The 20,162-nt window shown below is 51.2% G+C and overlaps 10 protein-coding genes and 3 non-coding genes across 13 annotated transcripts; 6 read left to right on the top strand and 7 right to left on the bottom strand.

Annotated features, from left to right (window-relative positions):
• Window positions 1-105: 105 nt before the first annotated feature.
• On the top strand, window positions 106-1,694 carry BJY04DRAFT_97077 (putative Rad51 family DNA repair protein). Its single transcript, XM_073721402.1, has 3 exons — window positions 106-181; window positions 234-344; window positions 419-1,694. The coding sequence occupies exons 2-3, from the start codon at window positions 285-287 to the stop codon at window positions 1,637-1,639; spliced, it is 1,281 nt and encodes a 426-aa protein (XP_073569121.1). The 5' UTR covers window positions 106-181; window positions 234-284; the 3' UTR covers window positions 1,640-1,694.
• Window positions 1,695-3,146, bottom strand: BJY04DRAFT_97073 (threonine/serine dehydratase). Its single transcript, XM_073721401.1, has 2 exons — window positions 2,626-3,146; window positions 1,695-2,546 (listed from the first exon to the last, which is right to left on the bottom strand). The coding sequence occupies exons 1-2, from the start codon at window positions 2,945-2,947 to the stop codon at window positions 1,750-1,752; spliced, it is 1,119 nt and encodes a 372-aa protein (XP_073569120.1). The 5' UTR covers window positions 2,948-3,146; the 3' UTR covers window positions 1,695-1,749.
• Window positions 2,916-4,636, bottom strand: BJY04DRAFT_97079 (Ketol-acid reductoisomerase). Its single transcript, XM_073721403.1, has one exon. The coding sequence runs from the start codon at window positions 4,543-4,545 to the stop codon at window positions 3,346-3,348; it is 1,200 nt and encodes a 399-aa protein (XP_073569119.1). The 5' UTR covers window positions 4,546-4,636; the 3' UTR covers window positions 2,916-3,345.
• Window positions 4,637-5,380: 744 nt separating this feature from the next.
• Window positions 5,381-8,129, top strand: BJY04DRAFT_97081 (isochorismatase family protein family). Its single transcript, XM_073721404.1, has one exon. It carries the CDS (start codon window positions 5,521-5,523, stop codon window positions 7,966-7,968), a length of 2,448 nt encoding a protein of 815 aa, XP_073569118.1. The 5' UTR covers window positions 5,381-5,520; the 3' UTR covers window positions 7,969-8,129.
• Window positions 8,071-9,119, bottom strand: BJY04DRAFT_97069 (rhamnogalacturonan acetylesterase RgaE). The gene is made up of 2 exons (XM_073721400.1): window positions 8,905-9,119; window positions 8,071-8,810 (listed from the first exon to the last, which is right to left on the bottom strand). Exons 1-2 carry the CDS (start codon window positions 8,999-9,001, stop codon window positions 8,173-8,175), a joined length of 735 nt encoding a protein of 244 aa, XP_073569117.1. The 5' UTR covers window positions 9,002-9,119; the 3' UTR covers window positions 8,071-8,172.
• Window positions 9,120-10,026: 907 nt separating this feature from the next.
• On the top strand, window positions 10,027-10,107 carry BJY04DRAFT_t110. The gene has a single exon. It is a non-coding gene; the product is annotated as a tRNA-Ser (tRNA).
• A 662-nt stretch (window positions 10,108-10,769) lies between these two features.
• BJY04DRAFT_220422 (enoyl-CoA hydratase/isomerase family protein) lies at window positions 10,770-11,775 on the top strand (the record flags this gene model as incomplete). The annotated part of the gene is made up of 3 exons (XM_073716871.1): window positions 10,770-10,876; window positions 10,935-11,560; window positions 11,666-11,775. 3 exons carry the CDS (start codon window positions 10,770-10,772, stop codon window positions 11,773-11,775), a joined length of 843 nt encoding a protein of 280 aa, XP_073569116.1.
• A 136-nt stretch (window positions 11,776-11,911) lies between these two features.
• Window positions 11,912-11,992, bottom strand: BJY04DRAFT_t109. Its single transcript has one exon. It is a non-coding gene; the product is annotated as a tRNA-Ser (tRNA).
• A 744-nt stretch (window positions 11,993-12,736) lies between these two features.
• BJY04DRAFT_220421 (Hsp20/alpha crystallin family protein) lies at window positions 12,737-13,294 on the bottom strand (the record flags this gene model as incomplete). The annotated part of the gene is made up of 1 exon (XM_073716870.1): window positions 12,737-13,294. One exon carries the CDS (start codon window positions 13,292-13,294, stop codon window positions 12,737-12,739), a length of 558 nt encoding a protein of 185 aa, XP_073569115.1.
• A 906-nt stretch (window positions 13,295-14,200) lies between these two features.
• tfb5 (TFIIH complex subunit TFB5) lies at window positions 14,201-14,522 on the bottom strand (the record flags this gene model as incomplete). The annotated part of the gene is made up of 3 exons (XM_073714041.1): window positions 14,201-14,248; window positions 14,305-14,456; window positions 14,504-14,522. 3 exons carry the CDS (start codon window positions 14,520-14,522, stop codon window positions 14,201-14,203), a joined length of 219 nt encoding a protein of 72 aa, XP_073569114.1.
• Window positions 14,523-14,738: 216 nt separating this feature from the next.
• On the top strand, window positions 14,739-14,819 carry BJY04DRAFT_t111. The gene has a single exon. It is a non-coding gene; the product is annotated as a tRNA-Ser (tRNA).
• Window positions 14,820-15,006: 187 nt separating this feature from the next.
• Window positions 15,007-16,936, bottom strand: BJY04DRAFT_229224 (putative MFS multidrug transporter; the record flags this gene model as incomplete). The annotated part of the gene is made up of 6 exons (XM_073719015.1): window positions 15,007-15,553; window positions 15,603-15,964; window positions 16,013-16,171; window positions 16,236-16,559; window positions 16,610-16,704; window positions 16,762-16,936. The coding sequence occupies 6 exons, from the start codon at window positions 16,934-16,936 to the stop codon at window positions 15,007-15,009; spliced, it is 1,662 nt and encodes a 553-aa protein (XP_073569113.1).
• Window positions 16,937-17,604: 668 nt separating this feature from the next.
• On the top strand, window positions 17,605-20,078 carry BJY04DRAFT_97056 (putative copper amine oxidase). Its single transcript, XM_073721399.1, has 4 exons — window positions 17,605-18,104; window positions 18,159-18,735; window positions 18,783-19,753; window positions 19,807-20,078. Exons 1-4 carry the CDS (start codon window positions 17,773-17,775, stop codon window positions 19,943-19,945), a joined length of 2,019 nt encoding a protein of 672 aa, XP_073569112.1. The 5' UTR covers window positions 17,605-17,772; the 3' UTR covers window positions 19,946-20,078.
• The last annotated feature ends 84 nt before the right edge of the window (window positions 20,079-20,162 follow it).

The following is a 20,162-nucleotide window of genomic DNA, read 5'->3' as shown; positions in this document are numbered from 1 at the left end:
GCAGGGCTATCAGGAGACTTGGTAGAGGTGTAGATGGCTGTCTTTCCGGGGGGGGCGTATAAGTTGAACGGAATGAGATCAGACGGGGTGGGAGCGGAACAAATTCTCGGAGCTAAGCCACGAGCTATCCATCCGTCCATCGTCCGACTTCAACTTCCTCTCTTGCTCAGACAACACGACTGCAAGTTTAAGTTGGATCTGGCCATGCAGCTCGTTGCTAATGTGATTACTAGTGTATTATTGCGATGACATGAGATCCATAATCGCCCAGTTACAGGCTCCTAATGGCTGCCAGTTTCGGGGAGAAACTACTACTGGAGGTACATGAGGAGAGCTTGGACGAAGTATGCTTTTCTCTTTATACGTGATCCTTCAGGCCGTACATAAATGCTATGAAACAGTATTGACCTTTGTCTAGCTCCTTCATGACTTAAGAGTCCTCCACCGAGAGAATGTTGGGGGTATTCGAACACGCCTTGGTGTTGGACCTATCGATGACCTTCTGGAGCTCTTTTGGCCATGTCCTCAACGTCTACAGAACATGCCTCGTCTAGAACCGAATATTTCTGGTGACCACGAGAATGATATATCTGCTACGGCTGAGTATACACCAATGCAGCTTGAAACGCACGATCAACCCGTGTTCCCCGGTCGGCCATATCCAGTTATAGAGATCTCTAGCACATCATCTGCAGCTGGGAAGTCTCAGATCATATCATATCTGTCTGCTCTTGCAGTGCTGCCCTCTGAGCTCAACGGGATACCACTTGGCGGTCTCAATTCCGCCGTTGTCTTTATTGACAGTGACGGCCGCTTTGACGTCGAGCGCCTCCGCACTGTTGCTCGCGGAATCGTACAAAACAAAATTCAGGCAAGCGCTGACTACCGGTCTTCGAGTGCCTCATTAGATGACACCATCGAGGCTATGATAGTTGCTTCGTTACAGCATGTACACGTTTTCCGGCCACAGTCATCTTTGGCACTGCTCACTACGCTTCAGTCCATTGAGGTATATCTCCTTGACCTTCCCCGCCATGCTTCGACCAGCCGACCCCTTCATGCTATATTCATCGACAGTGCAACCGCCTTCTTCTGGCAAGATAAGCTACAAGACGAGATTGCCCGCACCGAGGAAATAGGCAGACCCGCCGCCGAACTTGAAATCGAGCGTCAACATAAAAAGACCTTCTACCTTGCAGACACATACGCAGATCTGGTTACCGCTTTGAAACGCCTCCAGCAGATTTTTGATTGTGCCGTCATTTACACGACCACCTCCTTTGGTGGAAGATTGATGGAGAAGCCATTCGCGCCGTCTGGCTCGTATAACCCGCTAGACAGCATCCTGAACACTCCTTCTTTTCGATCTCCTATGCCGCCGCCTTGGGGGTTGTTCCCGACATTGCGGTTGGTGCTAAATCGAGGTGCTGTTCAGCCGTTTCCTCCTGGTGTAGCTGTCCAGGAAGCCCAGAGGGCCGCCTCTATGCGCCATGAGATAGTCATGAGGGGTGAATTTGTAGGGTCGGTGAATGGGTGGGGGCGAGAGGAGTGGCCGCGGCGAATATTGGAGGGTCTGACAAGGCGAGGTCGGGGGCAGTTTACATTCGATGTTGGGCGAGATGGTGTCAAATTTAACTGAAGTCCCAAGATGGTGGCTGTTACAGGAGTAGAGGCGCATGGTATCATGTATGTGCATTGACTATGTTCAACTTTGTATACTCTTATATATGTATCCTCTACAACTACAAATCAAGAGCTGAACAACTTACCAATTGCCTCCACCGTCGTATTGCCGCCACTGAACACAATACCAATATCCCAGCCCTCTGGCGCCTCCCTCTCAACCAATTTGCGAAAGTCCTCATTATACAAAGCGACCGCCAAAGGCACGACAGCACTCGGCTCGACGACCACCTTCATGCGTTCAAGTACCAGCCTCAGCGCAGCCTTAATCTGCTCCTCCGTGACCGAAAACACGTCCGCCACTTTGTTCTTATCCGAGATGATTTCCCAATTCAGTAGACCCACGGGCGTCCTCAGTCCGTCCGCAATGGTCAGGGAATTCACGCTCTCCACGCGGTTCCCAGCCTCAAGGCCCCGTCGAGCATCGTCCGCGCCTTCAAAACTAGGTTCCGAACCGAAAACCTTCGTCTCCTTACCCGAGTAGAATGTTGCAACGCCAGACGTCAACCCCCCACCTCCAAGCGGAGTAATCACCGCATCCAACCCTTTACCACGGTGAACACTCAACGCTGCATTTTCCCCCACAATCTCAGTATACTGCTCTAATATCTCCAGCCCCGCCGTTCCCTGCCCGCAAACAATATCAATATGGTCATAAGGTGGGATCAAGATCGCGCCAGTGCGCTTCTGAACTTCTGCGACGACAGCTTCGCGCTCCGGTGCCGTAGATCCGCTGAAAATTACTTCTGTTGCATAGGCTTGCGTTCCGGCAATCTTGGAGGACGTGCTGATCTTCGGCATGACGATGTAGGAAGGGATGCGGAGGGTTGAGGCTGCGAGGGAGAGGGCTTGGGCGTGATTTCCTAATGGTTCACTCGAATTAGTCTCCTGTACCTAGATGCAAAGGGGAGACCATCCATAGTAGAAGGAATAAAAGCTCACCAGAACTATGCGTAACAACGCCCACTTTCCTAACCTCCTCCTCTCCCACGCGCTCGATTAACCGTAGAAGCGCATGAAACGCCCCGCGCGGCTTGAACGCGCCAATCCGCTGGAGGTTCTCGCATTTGAAGAAGAAGTTTATCTTTGGGCTGGCAGGGGTCGAGCCCTCGTAGGGTGTTCCGGCAAGTGACTCAGGCGATTGAGGGGTCGAGGCGAAAGTGTTGAGGGTGCGGTTCGTGAGGAGCGGGGTGCGGTGGATGTGGGGTTTGATGAGGGTGTAAGCCTCCTGGATTGAGGTGGGGGTGGGAAGCTCAATGGTCATTATGATGGGTTTGAAAATTATTTCGAGAGTTGGTTTGCGGTTTGGTGTTGTATGAGGCTGGATTGTCGGTCTTGGTGGGTTGAGGAATGGCCCTGTTTTATGGTAGAGGTTGTGTGAGGGGGGAAAGGAGGCCAAGTTCGTCTTAATATGAAGGTCGTGGTCGTATTATTCTTATAAGAGAAAATTGGAGTCGCTGATGCTTGCCATCTTGGGAGGTTTTGGAGAACTTTCAGTGAGTCATCATTTAGGATAAGAACAAAGGTCTGGAGGTTTCGTCTACAGGAATATAGGATCAGTTGAACAGCCAATGCTTAGTGGTATTATTATTTAAACAAAAAAAGGAATCAATCATGATACAGTCGTAACTTTTCCCAACCCAGGTTTGTACATCAAATAAATTATTTCTGGTTCTCGGGACGGAGAGAGCGGACGGCCTTTCCGGCGCGCCAGATCTCGAGGTTGCGGATCTCCTCAAGCTCCTTCTCGTACTTCTCACGGTAGTCCTTCTGGGAGTTGTAGTCGAGGGAGCGCTGGGTCTCTGTGCCGTCACGGACGCTGTCGTAGAGCTCGTTGAAGAGGGGCTTGAGGTTGTCCTTGAAGCGGCTGGACCAGTCGATGGCACCACGGCGGGCGGTGGTGGAGCAAGCGGCGTACATCCAGTCCATGCCGTTGGCACCAATCAGAGGGTAGAGAGACTGGGTAGCCTCCTCGACGGTCTCGTTGAAGGCCTCGGAGGGGCTGTGGCCACGCTCACGAAGGACTTCGTACTGCGCAAGGAACATACCGTGGATACCGCCCATGAGGCAGCCACGCTCACCGTACAGGTCGGAGTAGACCTCCTTCTCGAAGGTGGTCTCGTAGAGGTAGCCGGAGCCGACAGCGACACCGAGAGCGATAGCGCGCTCCTTAGCCTGGCCAGTGACGTCCTGGAAGACGGCGACGGAGGAGTTGATACCACGGCCCTCACGGAAGAGAGTGCGGACGGTACGGCCGGAACCCTTGGGGGCGACGAGGATGACGTCGACGTCAGTGGGGACATCGACCTTGGTCTTCTCCTTGAAGACGGGGGAGAAACCGTGGGAGAAGTAGAGGGTCTTGCCCTTGGTGATGAGGGGCTTGATAGTGGGCCAGGTCTCACTCTGAGCGGCATCGGAGAGCAGGTTCATGACGATGGTACCCTTGTTGATGGCCTCGGTGACGTCGAACAGGTTCTTGCCGGGAACCCAACCGTCCTGGATGGCCTCCTTCCAAGAAGCACCATTCTTACGGACACCAACAATGACATTGAGACCTTGGTCACGGAGGTTCAGACCCTGACCGTGGCCCTGAGAACCGTATCCAATAAGGGCAAGAGTGTCGTTCTTGAAGTATTCCTGGAGCTTCTCACGGGGCCAATCGGCACGCTCGTAGACGGTCTCTTGGTGGTCGGCGAAGGTGACATTCTTGACACCGCGGGCGGGGACGATGGGAATGAGGCGGGGAGCAGCGTTGGCAGCAACCTTTGCCAGAGAGGGCCGGGGGAGGGCGGCGGAGACGACGGACCGGGGAGCGGCCACACGGGCCATGCGGAGGGCACGGGGAAGACCACGAGAAGCCATTGTGAAGGATTGAGGGAGAGGAGGGGAGATTGGAGGCAACAGAAAAAAATTGAAAATGCAAGAGAATGATAGGAGAAGAAGAAAGAGAGGCAGCCAAGGGAGGGCAGCCGAAGCTTTTTAAGGTCGTTGCTGGGGGTCGGTCAGTTGCTGGGGCAGCACGTGACTCGGAGTTGAGCTTGCTCTCCCCGGCGAGAGCTGGCCGATGTCGGCCCCACTTTTCGGAGTCATACCCCAGCCCCGGCTTCGTCTTCACCACCAAAGACCTGCGATTTACGTACAATGTAGAGGTTATGGGCTGATGATACGCATTCTCCAGCTATTTTTTCGGACTCGTTGACTCATTGTTGTTGCGCGTACCCCGGAGATCGACGAGTAAGACTGTGTCTGGAACGCAATTGGTATATCGGCATTCCCCAGCTAGCTTGCCATGAGTTGACCACTGGCAGTCTGGCATAGAGTTAATCAGCGGTCTAAGCACGCTGGCTCAGGAGTTAGACTTCGTACTCCGCATTTTCGCTTGAGACCGAATTTTATACTTCGCTGCATATTGATATGTTCCAACTTCCTGTTCTGTCAGGATATCCAAATCTCGTGAATCTTTGTACTCTATGGTTCCTGTGCTGCTGCTGCGCTATGCCATGCTGATGCCTGAGGTGTCGTGCCACCTCCAAAAGTCGTACCTTTGCGATATCCATCAACACTGCAGAGTACAAAGTACGCTCTGTATCTTTTCTGAGCTTTGCTTGATCGCTCGGAGACGCATGGCTTCCAGCCCACTTTAATCTTGGAAATTCATCCTGCAGCAATTCTTATTTTCTCGCAACTCTTTTCCGATAATTTTCCATCCCACTACCATCGAGAAATCATTATCATATCATAGTAAAGCTCAGTTGTCAGCTATCCTCTTCGGCTTCTCTGTACAGCTTTGTTTATTTATATCGTGAGATCTCACAGCCTCGACCATGTTCAGTTAAGATGAATTTTCTTGCCGCCTTCGGTGGTCTGCCGCAGATCCAGACCCGGAAAGCCCTCCTCCTCATCGACTTTCAAAATGACTTCGTTCGCTCTAATGGCGCCCTTCATGTGCCGAACACCACGGAAATCCTTGAGCTCCTTCCACAGCTTGCGACCGCTTTCCGCCGCACGGGCGATGTCGTCTGGGTTCGCTCGTATTATGAGTCACGACGACCGTTGATCAGCCGCGACGGTCAGGAACTCGTCGTTATAAATCGTGCGGAGGACGGGGCAAAGACTGAATCAGGAGAGGAAGGACCTGTGCATGAAGAAGCTTTTCTTTCCACCGAAACTCCCAATTGTTGTCTTCCCCAGTCTGCTGGGGCTCAGTTCCCCGCTCCCCTCCTCGCCGCTATCGATACCGAGGCGGATATACTGATAGAGAAGTCGGAGTACTCTGTCTTGCAATCCTCCGGCCTAGCTCTTTCGCTACGCACTCGATTCATAACTGAACTTTATATCTGCGGCTCTCTTTCCAATATTTCGGTCCACGCGACTGCCCTAGACGCTGTTCGCCACGGTTTCTCGATCACCTTAGTTGAAGACTGTCTTGGGTTCCGGAAGTTCTCCCGTCACGAGGAGTCTATGCGACGTATGGCCGATATCCTTGGAGCTAGCGGTATCACTGCACAGGAGCTTCTTGAGGAATTAGATCGAGACGAGACCGACGATATCGCACGTAGCGAACCCCGTCCAGCACGGCCTCGAATTCCAACGGGACTAGAAGGAGAACTAGAAGAGCTCGACGTGAAGCTTAACCCCTTAGAGTCAAAGCCGGAAAGCCCTATACCGCCCCCAAGACGACACAGACTAGAGGAAATCTTAGCCGAGATGTCTGACGACGAGCATGGTCATCTTAAGGAGTTGGCTGAGTTGACTCGCGGAATGAATCGCTCTCACTACGGTACCGACGAGCCCTCTCGCGCCTCGGGGTCTGGAGAAAAAATGGACCGCCCGAAAATGCGTCGCAAACGACCCGAACAGAACGAGTCCGGTTCGTCGCGAACGGAACCGCGACGGGTTAGGAAGTCGAAACCAGCTATGAATGTTTGTTGCCCAGGCGATGTTATAGGCGAGGGCGATTCTCGCATCATATATGATATCGATCTCCCAGAGAATTCTTTTGAGCTCATTCGTGATGAAGTGGCTTGGCAGAAGATGTATCATATGTCTGGGCAGGTGCCACGTCTCGTCGCCGTTCAAGGAAAAAGCTCATCAGACGGCTCGATACCAATATACCGTCACCCTGCCGACGAGTCGCCTCCACTACAGCCGTTCACCTCGACGGTCGATCGAGTACGAGTCATTGTGGAACGTATCCTAGGACACCCACTCAACCACGTCCTTATCCAGCTTTACCGTGACGGACAGGATCGGATCTCTGAGCATTCTGACAAAACACTCGATATCGTTCGTGGTTCATCCATTTGCAATGTCAGCCTCGGCGCCCAGCGAGTCATGGTACTTCGCCAAAAGGGTTCGGAGAGTGAAGAAGGTGCAGGTAGACTTACTCAACGTGTACCTATGCCACACGAGTCACTCTTCGTCTTGGGCGAGAAGACAAACACTCGCTGGCTTCACGGCATCAAGCCCGATAAACGTAAAGATTCGGAAAAGTCGATAGAAGAACGCGCATTTGGAGGTCAAAGGATTTCGCTCACTTTCCGGCACATCGGTACCTTTTTAGACCCCACAGGCGACACCATCTGGGGCCAGGGCGCAGTGTCTAAAGACCAGAGTGATGCACATGCAGTAATTCACGGCAACTCTGAAGAAACCGAGCGACTGGTTCGTGCTTTTGGAGACGAAAATAGGTCCATTGATTTTGAATGGGATGCTGTATACGGCAAAGGCTTCGATGTGGTCAACTTTGTCACGGCTATCACGACGAAGCTGGTTCTGGGCGATGATGAAGTAGCCAACCTGCGGGTTCAGCTTGGCTTGAGCGAAAACAGTATTCGATACGACACCATGCCACTTCAGGGAGATGATGAGGCGACGTTGCCTTTGTATGTCGATGCTGACGGTACTAAAGTTGCAGGTGACAGCGCGATACTGAGCTACCTGACGCAACTCTTTCCAGAGTCTGAAAGACCAGGTATGGAGATGTTGCGCGGCGGCGATAAGCTCTTCGACATTGATGGCTTCCTTTCGAACTGGCGGAAACATCGCGAAAGCGATGGTGACGATTTTGACGCTCTTGGCCGCTGGGAAGAGGCACTGGAAGGTCAACATTACCTTGGTGGAAACGCTCTGACAATCGATGACTGTGCGCTCTGGCCAATTCTCAGAGAGATTGTACAACACGCTGGGCCGTTTTCTGAAAAGACCCATCCGAACCTCTCACAATACTATACCCGAGTCGCCAAGCGTGGCATCGTCAGAACACTCCTCGAAGAGCCAAAATAATGGCCGATTCCATTCGTCCAATGAAGCTTGCTAATATGATGAAATGAATCACGAATATTTTGAATAGAATTACCACATTCTCGGGTTTTTTTTTTCACTTCGGTCCTTTTACAACCATCACATATACATTTTAACTCATATATTGCATACCTGTCACTATATTTTGACAGGCTACATAGCCAGATACCCAAATACAATAAACCCTTACAAGCAAACCCCCTCAAAATCCGTCCTCGTTAGGATCTGGCTGAATCCAACACCACTGCAAACGACCGACTTCAAAAACGCATCCGCGACAACCTGCGCGCCAGCAGGGTTCGTATGCGTATGATCGTTAGGAAAGAACGTGTTCACCACATCACCCCCCAAGCTCTCAAAAATACTCGCCGTATAAGCCCCATGATCCACATACTCAACGCCTGCACGCTCAGCAGCCAGTCTTGCATACTCCACAAACCGGTTCGGGGTATACGCAAAGCTACCACCTTCCCAGGGGTTGTTGGGTGTCTGGCTCGAAATCAACACGTTCGCACCCTTCTCTAGGAAGAGGTTCGCGGCATTCTCGATGTAGGCCGGGAACGTGAGGACAGTCTCAGCAACGCCGTTGTAGACAGTCTCGCAGGTTTTGGACCCAGAACCTGGGCAGTCGGTGCGGCCGTTGTCGTTTGAGAGGGAGCCGCCGTCGTTATGCCCGAATTCGATCACGACGTAGTCGCCTGCGACTAGGGAGTCGGCGATTTCTTGGAAGCGGCCTTCGCGCGTGAAGGAGCGGGCGCTGCGCCCACCGATGGCGTTGTTTGAGACTGGGAGAGAGACGCTGGAGGCAATGTAGTCCCCCCAGCCTGTGTCTTGTTAGACGGTTTATCCAATTCAGGATGAGGAGGACAGGTTGGGGATGGGTGAAGGGGGGAGGAGGGGGTATTGCATGGTGCATACCGTCTGTCGTCGTAGCCATGGTGGAATCACCAGCTAGGTAGATTGTTTGTGCCAGAGCACATGGTAGGAGGGAGAGAGAAAAGGCGATGGACTTCATGTTGTTGGCGTCTAAAGTTCAATACAGTGTGTTTGGTTGAATGGCAGTTTATACTTCCTGGCGGCGCAAAGTCCTCTTTATATAGGCAGACAACCACTCCCAGCCCTCTCGCCCGGACCCCTTGCCCACCTATTCTTAGCAGATCTTAGGTAGTATACGTGGAACATACCTTTAGCATCGGTGTTTGATCTCCCGACGAGAAGAGTCTATTCACCCGGCCCCCCACATAAACTCCGGATGGCATCATGCATCATGGGGTGCAGCATGCATGAAACTCGGTCCAGCGGAGATTCGTTTCACCTGTCATATGTCATTATTAGCCCTGTGTCTGGGATTGCAACTACTGTTCCGTGTAAAATACATCCAGACCCTCTATATAAGCCCACGGTGCGGCGAATTGACCTGTTGGGGTAGCAGACAGGACTCCAGTGCGGCTGGCTAAAACATGGACATGCCGGAATGTACCAGAATAGATCATCATGTAGACCCAGTACACTAGTATGGAATAGACACTCAAGGGCCCGTGGAGGTGGGAAGGCCGTGCCGAAGCGCCCACCCCAAGGACACTATGCAACAGCCTTCCCCGCGTCCAGAGTGACGATGATCGTCAACCCCCGGTGGGATTCTTTAGGGCATCAATTTCCACCTATCATATTAGGCTCTTATATTGGAAAGGCGTTTTCTTCAGGGCATGCAGAGACTTAATCCGGGGAAATTGTGCTCAATCTACTAAGGGCAACAAAGCAAGTCGTTCGGGCCAAGGGAGGACAAGGAAGACAAGGAGAGGAAATGGTCTTGTCTGTTGCTTCACAAAATTTGGGGTCTTGGCTTCGTTTTGGTTGTAGGCTACTAGCAGTCGAGCAGACGAGTGCCAAGGTAACAGGTGTATGGGGTATTTAGGAATAACTGTTTCGGTTAGAGACACGTCTGGGATAGAGTGCAGATGCGATGAAGACCACCTGCACTTTTGGCTACTGCATGTACTAGGTAATAATACACACAAAGCGCTATTTCTTTCACATTCGGGCAAGATGGCCGAGCGGTTAAGGCGTTAGTTTAGAAAGCTAATCCCTTCGGGGTCCAGAGTTCGAATCTCTGTCTTGTCGATTGTTTTTTTTTTCTGTTTTGTTTGTCTCTACTTATTCATATCCTTGCTCAGCTTTCATCTTTTCTTAAGCTGCATCTCCTGTTTTTAAAAGGCTTTTCGCAGGCTAGATTTACAGCTCATCCTTACCTCAACCCGTGGTATACTCGCGCCGAATGCGACTGCAGTCGCTCCCCTGTGCAGCTCTCTCGCAGACCGTGTAATCACTTAAGTCTCCTGAAACCATGTTCGACACCCCATTTACTCAAACTTCTGTTAATACAGCCTCTCTTGTGCATCTCGAACATTTCTCCAAGGATGTGGGGTGAAAGCCAGCCATCAATGCGCCCTGAGTGACCGTCGCTACCTCGAGCCGAGGCACGTGTAGCCGACGTCCGTCAGCTTCGTTCAACCTCCAGTTCTCCGCATCCAGCTCGCATGCCTGTTTAACTCTGAACGAAACAGTGTTTGCCATAACGGCGCAGTCATTGGGACCCGTTAATTGAAGATTCATGCTATTACAGCAGCTTACGCCTCGTTTGCCTGCCATCGTACCTCCGCATTTCGACTAATCAAGCCGAGGTTGTATAGCTTGGCTGGAGTACCCCATATATAGCACCGCTGCTACCCCAGGGTCACGAAACACCACCAAAACCTAGAACAAGCGCTCACACGATCGTCAAAATGGCTGCCAACTACGCGCCCAAGCATTTCAACATCACATTCCCACAGGAATATGTTGCCCATGTCGAAATCAACAGGCCTAACCAGCTAAATGCGTTCTTTGAGGCGTATGTTAAGAACAGCCTATCCAGTCCAAGACCGTGCTAATATAAAATCAACTGACAGGATGTGGATTGAACTTGGCCGAATTTTCAATCAACTCTCCGTCGACCCCGCTGTCCGCGCCATAATTATCTCCGGCGCCGGTGAGAAAGCATTCACAGCTGGTCTTGATGTCAAAGCCGCCTCGTCGGGCCTCCTCTCCGACACAACCTCCGACGCCGACCCAGCCCGCAAAGCCGTCCACCTCCGGCGCAACGTCACTTCATTTCAAGACTGCGTCTCGACGCTCGAGAAATGCGAGAAGCCCGTCATTGTCGTCATGCATGGATTCTCGCTAGGCTTGGCGATTGACCTCTCTTCTGCAGCGGACGTACGCTTCTGCGCGAAGAATACTAAGTTCGCGGTTAAGGAGGTGGATATTGGCCTTGCGGCGGACGTTGGCACGCTGAGTCGGCTACCGAAGATCGTCGGGAACTTTGGCTGGGTGAAGGATGTTGCGCTGACGGCAAGGTTATTTGGGGCCGAGGAGGCGTTAAGCGTTGGCTTTGTTAGTCGGGTGTTCGATAGCAAACAGGAGGCCATTGTGGGCGCGACCGAGCTTGCGGGGCTTATCGCGAGTAAGAGTCCGATTGCTGTGCAGGGGACGAAGGAATTGCTGAATTGGTCGAGGGATCATACCGTTCAGGATGGTAAGTGATACCTCTTTCAAGCTCTTCTCCTGGCAAGCAACTGGGCGACTCATCTGGCTGGCCATGGTCATTGAGTCAATTATTTACTGACATGCTACCACATAGGTCTCCGCTACACAACGATATGGAACAGCGCTGCGCTGCAGACCAAAGACGTCTCCGCGGCTCTGTTGTCAGGTATTCAGAAGAGGAAACCGACGTTCGAGAAGCTGTAGAGTGCTATCAATATCACTGTGTTGTCCCGGAGGGTACAGTGCCACTTACGATTGTCGTGACTGAATGGAGCAAGTATAAAAAAGAAAGCATCCCAAAATCTATCTCTTAGATATGGACAAAAAAATTAAAAGATATCGACAAGACAGAGATTCGAACTCTGGACCCCGAAGGGATTAGCTTTCTAAACTAACGCCTTAACCGCTCGGCCATCTTGCCCGGTAGATGAAATCTCTCTTCTTACTTGACATAATATTCCTTATACATTCCAACTGACTCACTGTCTGCTCTTGCTTCAAGGCAACTTAGTTAGGTGTAAATATATACATCAAGTACCTACGAACCGATAGGGTGATTGGTGGTTTATAAAGTGACTATAATGTCGTAAAGTGTCCCTCATGCGAATTTCATTGATCGTGGTTATAAGTAATATTTGTTTCTTCTGTCTGAGTCTTGTACTCGTGGAGATATATATATCCTTCCCACAAGAAACAGCGGAATGGCAAATCTTCCATCATGTACAATAGGAAATTAACACTGAAATTCCAGACACGCCGGCGAGACTGACGACTCGATACTATAGATGCGAAAGAATGGCCGAATATATCGGTCGCGAGCCCCTAGATTCCCCTCTCTAGTCTACATATCCCCCGATTAGTTGACTAGGTACACCTATTCTTTTCTCCACGAGTCAGATGTGGAATAGCGAGGCAATAATATTTAGGTACTCGAAATATTATTAGGCGATCGACATAAGGAACGTATTAAAGTACAAAGTTTGCGATATTAGGAATGTAAGGAGCGAAACAACCGAATCGAAAACACCTCGCACCCACGCCTCGCGCTCATGCAACTGAAACAAATCGAAAACAAAGCCAGAACATTCGTAATCTCATAGATCCTCCACGACGTCCCTAGCAAGACACATGTTGATCGAGTTGCGGAGGTGTGCAGTCGCACCCCTTACTGGATCGAAATCTTCCTTGAAGTAGGAGCTGCCGCCTTAGGCACCACGACTGAAAGAATGCCATCCTTCAGGCTAGCCTTGACATCGTCCTGCGCAACGCGAGTGGGGAAGTTGAAGGTGCGCTGGAACTCGCCGACCGAGCGCTCGCTAACCCAGAAGCGGGGCTTCTCAGCCTTGTTCTTGGAGACCTGCTTCTCGGTGGAGGATTTGGCGACCTCGGAGCTTTCACCAGAGGCATGAGCCTGGTTATTGGACTGAGCCTGCTCGGCGGTGTTGTCTTTGGAGGAGTGGTACTCGCGCTCGGAGCGGCCCTTGATGACTAGCGTCTGGGGGTCGGTGAACTCAATGTCGATGTCTTTCTGCGGGATGCCAGGGAGTTCGCCGTCAAGGTGATAGGCGTCGTTGCTCTCGCGGACATCGAAGCGAGGAGCGAAGGAGCGGATGCTAGAGGTCTGCCCCTGGCCCCTGGAGGAGCGGTGGTTGTCGTAGTCGTCCAGGAGGCGGAAGAGGGGAGAGAAGTCTCCGGAGTTGGGGAAGGTGCGGAAGAGAGACATTGCGATTGATGGATGAAGCTGAGTGGATGAGACTGAAAGAAGATGTATTGTGTGGTGGTTTGTTGTTTGAGTTGTAGCGTCTGCTAGCTGGTTTCTGAGATTGTTGTTTTGCTTGATGATGGAGAGGAAGGTGAAGGCTGGACGGGCTCTATATACCCTGCGGCGGCTTTCGAGAATGTCCCATGATGTCAAACGGCATACGATCCTGACTGCGCTCAAAGGTTCTAGATAGAAGCCGATGTTTCAGGAATTTCCTAATTAGGAGAGGTTGAAGCATCTCATACGATCTGGATATTTCTCGGACATTCGACCAAGTCACGTGACCCATTCAGACGCAACTCCGGCCATACGGCGCTGGCCCTGATGGGAAGGGTGGCGACAACATCAGCTGATTCATGTGGCGGACGGCACCAAGCCTGCCTGAATATAGGGTATTGCGCTGGAGTTAGAAGATCTGTGAGTTCCCCAGGATATAGCGCTCCGACTTGGGAGTCTTCCGTTGGTTACCAAGTTAAGAACATCAGACAATGGCAATCGAAGCACTACTCGAAGTCGAAGAATGTTGACCGAGTCAGTAGTAGAAGCAACGGAAGAGATCTATGTCGTTGACTCCCCATAGTCGCTGGCTAGGGCTCAGGTTCAACCAATATACACCCCGCACCTACGCCGCGACCAGCTAGCTCACTGGACATGTCCCAAACATACCCAGGACGTGCGACTATTCCATAAGAGCTATGGGCTTTTCAGCGGAGTATCTCAGAAGGAGCGAGCTGGCCGCATGTATTGCCAAACTGTGCCCAACTCCTAGTTGTCCCACCCCAACCGAAAACGAAGCGAATGAAGCGTGCGGCCGCGGTTGGCCATAGAGGTCGAGATTCGTGACATGGGCGACGTAACCACAATCATCTACTCGGACTCCGACTCTTCGGGTTGCATAACCTTCTCATCCAATTCCTAGCACTCTATCAGCAAACAAACCAACCGAGCCCTCCAGATCGTCCAGTTCTTACCTTGCCCAGTCGGATTTTTAGGTTCTGCAGTTGGCTTTCCTTGATGACAAGGTGGCGGTCGTCGTCCAGGTCTTCGACGATGTAGTCATGGCGTTCTTCGTCGTATTTCAGAATAATCGCTTTCACGGATGGGTCGCACTCGATGAGGACTCCTGGTGGCTGTTAGCTCGGCTGAGGATAGCAACAGGAGGGCAAGTACCTCGGACGGCGCGGGGCATCTCGATTGTGTTAATCTAGAGAGCCGAGAGTCTCGATCAGGAAGTGAGGGTTGCAAAATGATATGTGATTGAGAGGACTGAGGTATTAACACCGATGATCCATGGGGCGCTTTAGGGAAACAACGCCAACACTTGCGATTGATAAAAGTAGGTCACATGATTAGGATCAAAAATCTTGGGACATAGTGGCAAAAAACTTGATCTTTCTCACAGTTGGGCAAGATGGCCGAGCGGTTAAGGCGTTAGTTTAGAAAGCTAATCCCTTCGGGGTCCAGAGTTCGAATCTCTGTCTTGTCGATTTCTTTTTATACTTTTCATCTGTCAACCAGCTGTGGGTAGTCGGCGCTCGGGCAAGTAGGGAGGGACGGCGAGGTAGACGTGAATAGGAAGGAGGGAGCGCACAGGAGAAACTAGTCCTTGGAAAAAGCAAATACAATTTATGCTCGTATATAGCGCTGTGTGTGCTGAATCTCGAAACCCACGCCTAATCTTCCCTATGTGAGTTTTCATCGTCTTGAACGCGGGGCTCCTCAGCAGGCGCAGCCCACCCCGTTCCAGCTTGAGCTGCGGTCGCAACAATCATGATCACGAATCCACCAAGCAGCAGCGATCTGATGGCATTCTGATAGCTTTCCACAGCGACCTCTCTCTCAACACCGGTTAGCTTCCCCACCAGCGCAGGACTGCCGAGAAGCTTGTGGATTAACCCCTCTTTTCCGGATAGACCACGCCTGGCAAATCCATCCTCTAAGCCTGCCTGCAGTTCACGTTGATAAAATCCACCCCCCATGGCTGACCCAAAGCTGCCGGCGAACCCACGGGCCATACCAACGAGAGCAGTCACAATATAATGGACCTCTGGCTTTGTGCGGTATAAAATGTGAGCGAAGGTGTAGTTCATAGATGCGCCAATACCAAATCCATTCAGGAACATAGCAATGACATAGATGGCGGTATGAGAGGTTGCTGTGGACAGTCCAAAGAGGAGGAGGTTGGAAAAGGCAAATAGAAAATAAACGATAACATTTGACCTGTAAAGTGTGAGCTTATGGAAAAACATAACATAACGCGAGGGCTTACCAATAATAGCTCTCGCCATGGCGAATATGCAGCCAGCCTACCAAGAGGCCCCCCAAGCCAAACCCTGCGTTCGTTGGGGTAAGGATCAGTCCAGCGGACGCTGGAGACCAACCGCGAACCGCCATTGCATACACTGGGGAATAGAATAGGACTGCCCAGCGGGCCGTCATTGCGGCGAGAGCAGCAAGGCAGGTGAGGAGGACGCTTCTCATTTTAAGCACTTCAACCGGGACAATGGGCTCGTTTGTGAACCTCGACTCGATGATCCAAAAGGCAGCGAAAAAGAGAACGCTCAGACCGATCGGAGTGAAGGGAATCTTCGGGGACGCAAGACTGAAAAGAAGCAGGAAGATAGAGGATGCCTATTAACAGTTAGTCTGGTGCAGCAGTGTGTGGGATTCCGCGTTTACCAGAGTAAAAGCACCGGCGTAATCCACTTTCTTCAACTTTTGCAGCAGAGAGTTTGCTTTTGACTCGTCTTGCTCGTAATGTGGATGTGCTGGAATCGCAAAGAAAAGAATCGGGCCTAGCACCAGAGATGTAGGTGCCTGAACCCAGAAGATAAGTCGCTGAAAGTATAAGTTAGACTTGGACTGGCGTTGCATATACCGAGAAAAAAGAAAATAGACCTACCCATCCGAGTGCGGGAACAATCAGACCTGCTAGGACAGCTCCCATGGACACGCCGATTGTCATTCCAAAATTAACCATCCCAATGAAGATGCCTCGTCGTTTCTTGCTCACAAGATCTAGGGTCAAGATGATGCCTGTCACCATAAGTCCACCCGCGCCAACACCGGTCAAAGCTCGGCCGGTAAGGAAAACCGGCAGTGTGGGAGCGGCGGCCGTTACAAATAAGCCTATAGCAAGAACGACGCAGGAAAAGAGGACGTAGACACGAGGCGTGAATATCTGAGTCAATCGTCCGGCTATCGGGGTGACACTAGATGTCGCGATCTTGAAAGGCGTTAGGGCGGGAGATGTCATGGAATTAGTGTTTAGTATACCATGAGCGCCGAATTGAACCACGTAGTGTCTCCAAAGGCATCAAGGTCCGCAGCAATCTGGGATTGTGCCGTTGTCATCATCGTCATGTTGAAGGCTAGGATGCGCAATTAGTTTGGGTGAATTGTCGCATGAAGCAGCGAAGTAGAGATACCTTGAATAAATATCAATGATCCCATGGTAAGGAGGATCACAAAGCCCCTCCTGCGCGACACAGAAACCGAAGCTATGGCCGAGCTGACAGAATCGCGCCTTAGTAGGGGTGTTTGTTCATCGCCCAAGGCCTCCTCGAGGACTGGTTCCCTGTTGTTCTCTTGGCGTGCTTCCATTGTGTATTCTCTGACCGTTTAAATAACCAAGAAATTCAGATAAACGACCCATGAGCGGTATGGGCCTTAATGTTGGAGAATTTCTGGGGAGGTTGAAGAGGGACAACTTCCAAGGTTGTTGCGATTTTGGCTTGGCCCGGCTCCCTCGGTGGATTCCCAGTCTGACACCATTTCTAAGCAATTTACCCTGACACATCAGGGATTCATCAGATATCTCCAAATTCACGCGACCAATCAAGCTCTGTTGAATCTTGCCAGGCTGCAAGTGCCATCATCAACAACCCCCTTAACCAACGGACGCCAACGGTCTCAGGGCCCGGAGACCGAGCTGCCAGCACTCGGATTTGTCGCCAACAACAACCTTCAAGCCAATGACGCCACGACACAAACTAAGCGCGGTCTGCGCAACTCATAGGCAGGCTTTTGTTCGACTCCGCATACTCCGTAAGTCGAATCAAATGTCAGCATTGATTCTCACGTGACATTTCACTCCAATTTCTTCTTCGCCGGTTTCGATTCAGCTAGATTGTCTACTGCAGATGATTGCTGGTCCGGAGTATGCTGGATTATGCTTTATCATTTCCTATCTTATCAACTTATCTGGCTCCCCACGTGAGCTATATTCCGCTTTGAGAAGGTCCAGCCGTCGCGGGCCCCGCGGGCGTGGTCTTGCATTTCCGCCGAGCTCGGAAGCTTCCGCATTCCGAGCCTCTATTCTTTTCCGAGACGGTTGTACTCTTCGAATCAGGAAAAAGTTACGCCTGCATTTGATACAAAACCCTGGTTCCCCTCACCGAGGAGCTTACTAGAATTAACTCTCATTCACATCTTCAATCATGGCTCCTCATCCTCTTGCCATCCTCTCCGAGGAGGAAATCAACCTCGCCCGCGATATTGTTGTCTCCCAGCACCCTGACACCGTCATTGACTTCCGCGAGATCTTCCTTCAAGAGCCTCCAAAAGGCCAGCTTCTTGACTTTCTCGCTGCTGAACATTCTGGGCGCCTGAGCCCAACAACGCCGCGACCCTCACGATTGGCCTTATGTCAATACGATGTCATTGGTTCCGACCGTATCCCGTCATACGAAGAGTCTGTGGTAGATGTTGTCGCAGCGAAGTGCGTGAAGCACCATGTAGTTGGGAAAGAGCACCATGCTGCTCTTACATTGTGCGTACTTGGATTGTCCCACTAAGGTTAGACAATTTGCTCACCCATATATAGAAGCGAATTCGATGTGCTCGTGGAACGATGCTTCGCCTCACCACTGTTCCAACAAGCCCTAGCCGAATTCGACCTCCCAGAAGGCTTCGAGGTTATTATTGAGCCATGGCCTTATGGCGGGTTGGATCTCACTGAGCCGAATAGACGGTTCTTCCAGGGTCTGTGCTTCGCCCAAGACGCCACGAAGAAGAACCCCGACGCCAATTTCTACTCATATCCGCTGCCGCTCATTCCCGTTATGGACGCGCACACCCAGGAAATTATTCGGATTGATCGCCCGGCCACAGGAGGCAAAGGCGATGGCTTACGGGAACAGACCTTCAAGCGTGACATCATCGGACACTGTAAAGGTTCAGACTATGTGCCTGAGCTACTCCCTGAGGGTACTCGGAAGGACCTCAAGCCTCTTAATGTGGTACAACCAGAGGGCCCTTCTTTCCGCGTTACAAATGAGTCGCTTGTTGAGTGGCAGAAATGGCGCTTCCGCGTAGCCTTCAATCCCCGTGAAGGTGCCACTATCCATGATGTGTGGTATGACGGACGCAGTGTCATGCACCGTCTGAGTATCAGCGAAATGGTGAGTACATTTGATGAACTCAAGGGTAGTGCTAATTTGTTGTATAGACCGTACCCTACGCTGATGCGCGCCCACCTTTTCACCGCAAACAGGCCTTTGACTTTGGTGACGGCGGCGGTGGAAACATGGCAAACAACCTGTCAATTGGCTGTGACTGTCTTGGAGTAATCAAGTACTTTGATGCTATCATTACAGGACCTGATGGAACCGCCCAGAAGCTTCCGAATGCCATTTGCTTGCATGAGCAGGATGGTGGTATTGGTTGGAAACATTCGAACTGGAGAACGGGCCGGGCCGTGGTAACTCGAAACCGTGAACTGGTTGTGCAGTTCATTATCACCCTTGCTAACTATGAGTACATCTTCGCCTACAAGTTCGACCAGTCGGCGGGTATCACGGTTGAATCGCGCGCAACGGGTATTTTAAACGTCGTCAACATCGATGCTGGCAAGGTCAGCGAATATGGGAACGTTGTTAGTGGAGGTGTCTTGGCCCAGAACCACCAACATATCTTCTGCGTTCGCATTGACCCAGCCATTGATGGGCCCAAGAACTCGGTCCAAGTTGAAGAATCACACCCGGTCCCGATGAACGAGGCAACCAATCCCAACGGAAATTTCTACAAGGTTTCCACCAACACGCTGGAGAGAGCAACCTACTTTGACGCTGCGCCCGATCTAAACCGAACCGTCAAGATGATCAACCCTCATAAGATTAATCCCATCAGCCAGAAACCTATCGGGTACAAATTCATTCCCTTAGCCACTCAAAGACTCCTCGCGGACCCCAACTCCGTCCAGGCCAAACGAGCACAGTTCGCACAGCACCATGTCTGGGTGACACAGCACCGCGACGGTGAGCTATATGCGGGAGGTCGCTATACGCTTCAAAGCCAGAAGGAAGTAGACGGTGTCTCAGATGCCGTCAAGAGGGGCGATTCCGTGGCCGACACAGATGTTGTCGTTTGGAGTACGTTTGGTATCACACATAACCCTCGCATTGAGGATTGGCCTGTTATGTAAGCTTGCTCAGTCCCATATATCTTTTACTCGCTAACAGAAAAATAATTAGGCCTGTTGAGATCTTCCAACTTATGATTAGACCAGCTGACTTCTTCACTGCGAACCCGTCTTTGGATGTGCCTTCAGGAAAGAACGATGCATCAAGGGTTGTAGGGTCATCGGAGTGCTGCCGGACTGCACATATCTAGATGGGTCCTTTCTTAGTACATATTGTATGAATAACGATTAGTATATATATTGATGATTATAGGTCGTCATAACGAGGGTTGTACAGTCAATGGTAGAATTGAATTATTGCAGCGCTCATATTGGGCAATTAATCACCCACCTGCACAGTTAGTCATTGTTCACTGAGCTTTGGCCCTCGTGTGTATAAGCACCATGTCAAAGATCCTATTGACAAGG

The sequence above is a fragment of the Aspergillus karnatakaensis genome (assembly GCF_047715665.1).
Source record: "Aspergillus karnatakaensis strain CBS 102800 unplaced genomic scaffold BJY04scaffold_39, whole genome shotgun sequence".
In the NCBI taxonomy this organism is placed as follows: Eukaryota; Fungi; Ascomycota; class Eurotiomycetes; order Eurotiales; family Aspergillaceae; genus Aspergillus; species Aspergillus karnatakaensis.
The sequence above is the reverse complement of the archived record's forward strand: the minus strand, read 5'-3'. Positions and strand labels throughout refer to the sequence as shown.

Bases quoted from the DNA above. Each gene is read 5' to 3' on its own strand.
- BJY04DRAFT_97077 (XM_073721402.1), top strand. From the start codon at position 285: ATGGCTGCCAGTTTCGGGGAGAAACTACTACTGGAGGTACATGAGGAG. The intron at 345-418 runs GTATGCTTTTCT...ACCTTTGTCTAG, and splicing joins ATGAGGAGAGCTTGGACGAA to CTCCTTCATGACTTAAGAGT.
- BJY04DRAFT_97073 (XM_073721401.1), bottom strand. From the start codon at position 2,947: ATGACCATTGAGCTTCCCACCCCCACCTCAATCCAGGAGGCTTACACC. The intron at 2,547-2,625 runs GTGAGCTTTTAT...GTGAACCATTAG, and splicing joins CGTTGTTACGCATAGTTCTG to GAAATCACGCCCAAGCCCTC.
- BJY04DRAFT_97079 (XM_073721403.1), bottom strand. From the start codon at position 4,545: ATGGCTTCTCGTGGTCTTCCCCGTGCCCTCCGCATGGCCCGTGTGGCC.
- BJY04DRAFT_97081 (XM_073721404.1), top strand. From the start codon at position 5,521: ATGAATTTTCTTGCCGCCTTCGGTGGTCTGCCGCAGATCCAGACCCGG.
- BJY04DRAFT_97069 (XM_073721400.1), bottom strand. From the start codon at position 9,001: ATGAAGTCCATCGCCTTTTCTCTCTCCCTCCTACCATGTGCTCTGGCA. The intron at 8,811-8,904 runs GTATGCACCATG...AACAAGACACAG, and splicing joins CATGGCTACGACGACAGACG to GCTGGGGGGACTACATTGCC.
- BJY04DRAFT_97056 (XM_073721399.1), top strand. From the start codon at position 17,773: ATGGCTCCTCATCCTCTTGCCATCCTCTCCGAGGAGGAAATCAACCTC. The intron at 18,736-18,782 runs GTGAGTACATTT...TTTGTTGTATAG, and splicing joins GTCTGAGTATCAGCGAAATG to ACCGTACCCTACGCTGATGC. The intron at 19,754-19,806 runs GTAAGCTTGCTC...AAAAATAATTAG, and splicing joins ATTGAGGATTGGCCTGTTAT to GCCTGTTGAGATCTTCCAAC.